Source organism: Pseudoliparis swirei, chromosome 18 (genome assembly GCF_029220125.1).
Source record: "Pseudoliparis swirei isolate HS2019 ecotype Mariana Trench chromosome 18, NWPU_hadal_v1, whole genome shotgun sequence".
NCBI classification, from domain to species: Eukaryota; Metazoa; Chordata; class Actinopteri; order Perciformes; family Liparidae; genus Pseudoliparis; species Pseudoliparis swirei.
Window position 1 is genome coordinate 28,779,480 of NC_079405.1, and position 2,897 is coordinate 28,782,376.

The following is a 2,897-nucleotide window of genomic DNA, read 5'->3' on the forward strand; positions in this document are numbered from 1 at the left end:
CACACACACCACTTCTCCTCCCCCTAAATTCTGCTGGCGCCAACAGAATCTCGCTCGTGTCTCGAAGCATTACGCAGCAGCTGTAGCATTACATTCCTCCAAATGATACGTTCCACTGCGCGCGCGCGCGGCTGGCCTGAGAGGGGGGGGGGCATTATGTTGTCATGTTGTTGTTTTGGGCCTTAACGCCTTCAGACTTCCTGGCATTCCTGAAACCATCATGTTATTTAAATGAAGACCAATTTAGATATTTCCTTTTTTTTTTTACACGGTGTTAAAGGCCTGGTAATAATTTGTTTTCCTTGTAAACTTTAACTCTAAAAAAAAAGGGCCAAAACGTCGTTTTAAAAATACATAAATAATTATAAAATACAAAAAAACACCTGAAGTTGTATAATTAAAAATAAGGTAAATATTATTTTAAATCTAGAGCTTCTCCTGCTGCTTTTAAACATATTTATTAAATGATATTTTCCATGAAGTCAAAACGAACCAGCGCGGAATGAAAAAGAATAAACAATTTATTGTTAAGTTATGTCACAAATATATTCATAATATAAATGAGGATATTCTTCAAATATACATTATTTTACAGTCCACGTCCCTTTCGAAGGGAACCGATCCCACAGCAGCCGGAGCGCTTCAGACCTCCTGCTGCTCCTCCAGGAGCACGGAGCGCCTCCTCCGGCTCACACACCACTCCATTACGCACGCACGGGTTGATTGTGTGCATTATGTCTCCATTACGCACGCACACGGGTTTATTGTGTGCATTATGTCTCCATTACGCACAACAACATGTGTCTGTTGCTGCTCCCCGGTGCGCGCGGGCCTCTCCACCTGCATCTCTCCACCTTGATGCGTCGTTACGCGTCTCAAGGTCAGATTGTTTTATGAATTCATATTTTCTCTCCACACGTTCTTGATCGGCATCATAATTTAGTCCACAGGAATAAACGACCTTAACATTTTTTGGGGGATTATTTCGCAGTGTGTCGAGGTCCATAGAGCGGGTCCACCTCCAGGTCCAGGAGGGGGGCCGTTTGGAGGCCCCTGGCCCCTGAGTCCGGTGCCAGCGTCGCCTCACCTGTCAGACGGGCCCCAGAAAGTAGTCCCCGGGCCCCTCTCGCGTCCTCGGCTGTCCCGGTCAGGCCAGGTGGTACATGCTGTATCCGACGTGCGCGGCGTACAGTCCCACCGGGGACACCGGCAGCGAGTGCCTCTGGAACAGGTGCGACCCGTAGGAGCCGGGCACGTGCGCGCCGAGCGGGAAGGAGATCCCGAAGGCCGGAGGCAGCATGGGCTTCGCTGCCATTTTCAGTTTCTCGAGCTCGGCCTCCTGCAGCCGCTTGGCCTTGGCCCTCCGGTTCTGGAACCAGATCTTCACCTGGGTCTCCGTCAAGTTGAGGGAGCTGGAGAACTCCGCGCGCTCCGCGATGGAGAGGTACTGCTTCTGCCGGAACTTCCGCTCCAGGGCCAGCAGCTGGGACGTGGTGAAGGGGGTCCGGGGCTTCCGGTTGGTCTTGTGCTTTCGGAGGGGACAGGCAGGAGGACTCAGCCTTCCTGGAGGAAGAGGAGGGGGACAAAGACACGTTTAACAGCCGGTCCACACACACACACACACACACACACACACACACACACACACGGGCGCGCGCGCGACCATACACGTCAAGCACGTCAGAAACTTCATGTTTTTTTAAATTCCTGACACTTACGTGGAGGTGTGGGGGAGAAGCGGGGACTCTGGAGCCAGGACGTCCTCTCGTTGCTGTCCGGGCTCTCCGGTTTGATGAGCGCGTCCTCGGGCACGCTCAGGATGTCGCCCACCGAGAACGAGGAGCTCGTGCACAGCGCGGGACCGGAGATGTCCAGACTACCGAACGAGCCCATCCGTAAGCCCTTCACCAGCGCGGCGCGGGACGTCCCGGGGACGCCGCCCGGGGACACCGCCTCTCTGCTGGGCTTCCGGTCCGCCATCAGAGCCTCGACGCTGAACGGCAGAATGGCGACTTTGGGCTTCACGGGCTCCTCGGAGCTCAGGCCGGTGGTCTGCATCTCGAGCACCGAGCGGGGAGGAAGGTCTTCAGTGTTCGGACCGGACATGGCGGTCGATGGTGCCATACAGGTCCGACCGGCGGCGCGCGAGGAGGAGGGGGAGGAGGAGGGCGCTGTGGAGACCGGAGCAGAGGGGTAACGCGGTGCGCCCTAAGGTGACGGTATCCTCATGTTTATGTGACCGGATTGGAGTGCAGGGCTATAATAAGGCAGGCTGCGGGGAGGGAGGCAGCCAATCAGGAGCCAGGTGGGCGGGTCTAAACACAGGAAAAAAGAGAACCGAGTGGGGAAGTTAACAAGTTACTTCTTCTAAAACAATTTCACACGAACATAAACACAACAAACTCTTATTGGGTTTCATGTTCCATCAAATCCAACCGGTGATGTTCTACAGAACCACGTGACTGCGTGTTATAATAGAAGCTTTATGGGCTTCATCATGACTCATCGCGTTAATTCCATCTTTTGATAAAGTCTGAAACATTTTGACCTACATTCTTCACATCCCTTGAGCGGTGATTGGCTGCGGCCATGTGCGGAGGAGTCTCGCGCGTTGCACAACAGTTGACTGTGATCCCCTTTATGTTTATGGAGGGCCGCGGGGCCCCATCAGATCCAAACACAGGCCTCCGCAGTCATTTAGGGATAATTATCGCGCTTGGGGGAGGAGGGATCACCGGGATCTTTCCCCTTTGACTACATCCATTAAAGTCAGAAATGATGTGGAGTCGAGGGGGGGGGGGGGGGGGCAGCGCGGAGCCAAGGAGAGACTTAACCCAGGACTGTCATTGATTTACCTGCCATACCTTCTCATTATCTGGGTCCCTAAAGAGGCTTTT

At 53.6% G+C, this 2,897-nt stretch overlaps 1 protein-coding gene across 1 annotated transcript; it reads right to left on the minus strand.

Moving 5' to 3' along the window:
* Positions 1–503: 503 nt before the first annotated feature.
* Positions 504–2,212, minus strand: msx1a (muscle segment homeobox 1a). Its single transcript, XM_056437739.1, has 2 exons — positions 1,719–2,212; positions 504–1,563 (listed from the first exon to the last, which is right to left on the minus strand). Exons 1-2 carry the CDS (start codon positions 2,122–2,124, stop codon positions 1,148–1,150), a joined length of 822 nt encoding a protein of 273 aa, XP_056293714.1. The 5' UTR covers positions 2,125–2,212; the 3' UTR covers positions 504–1,147.
* Between the last annotated feature and the right edge of the window lie 685 nt (positions 2,213–2,897).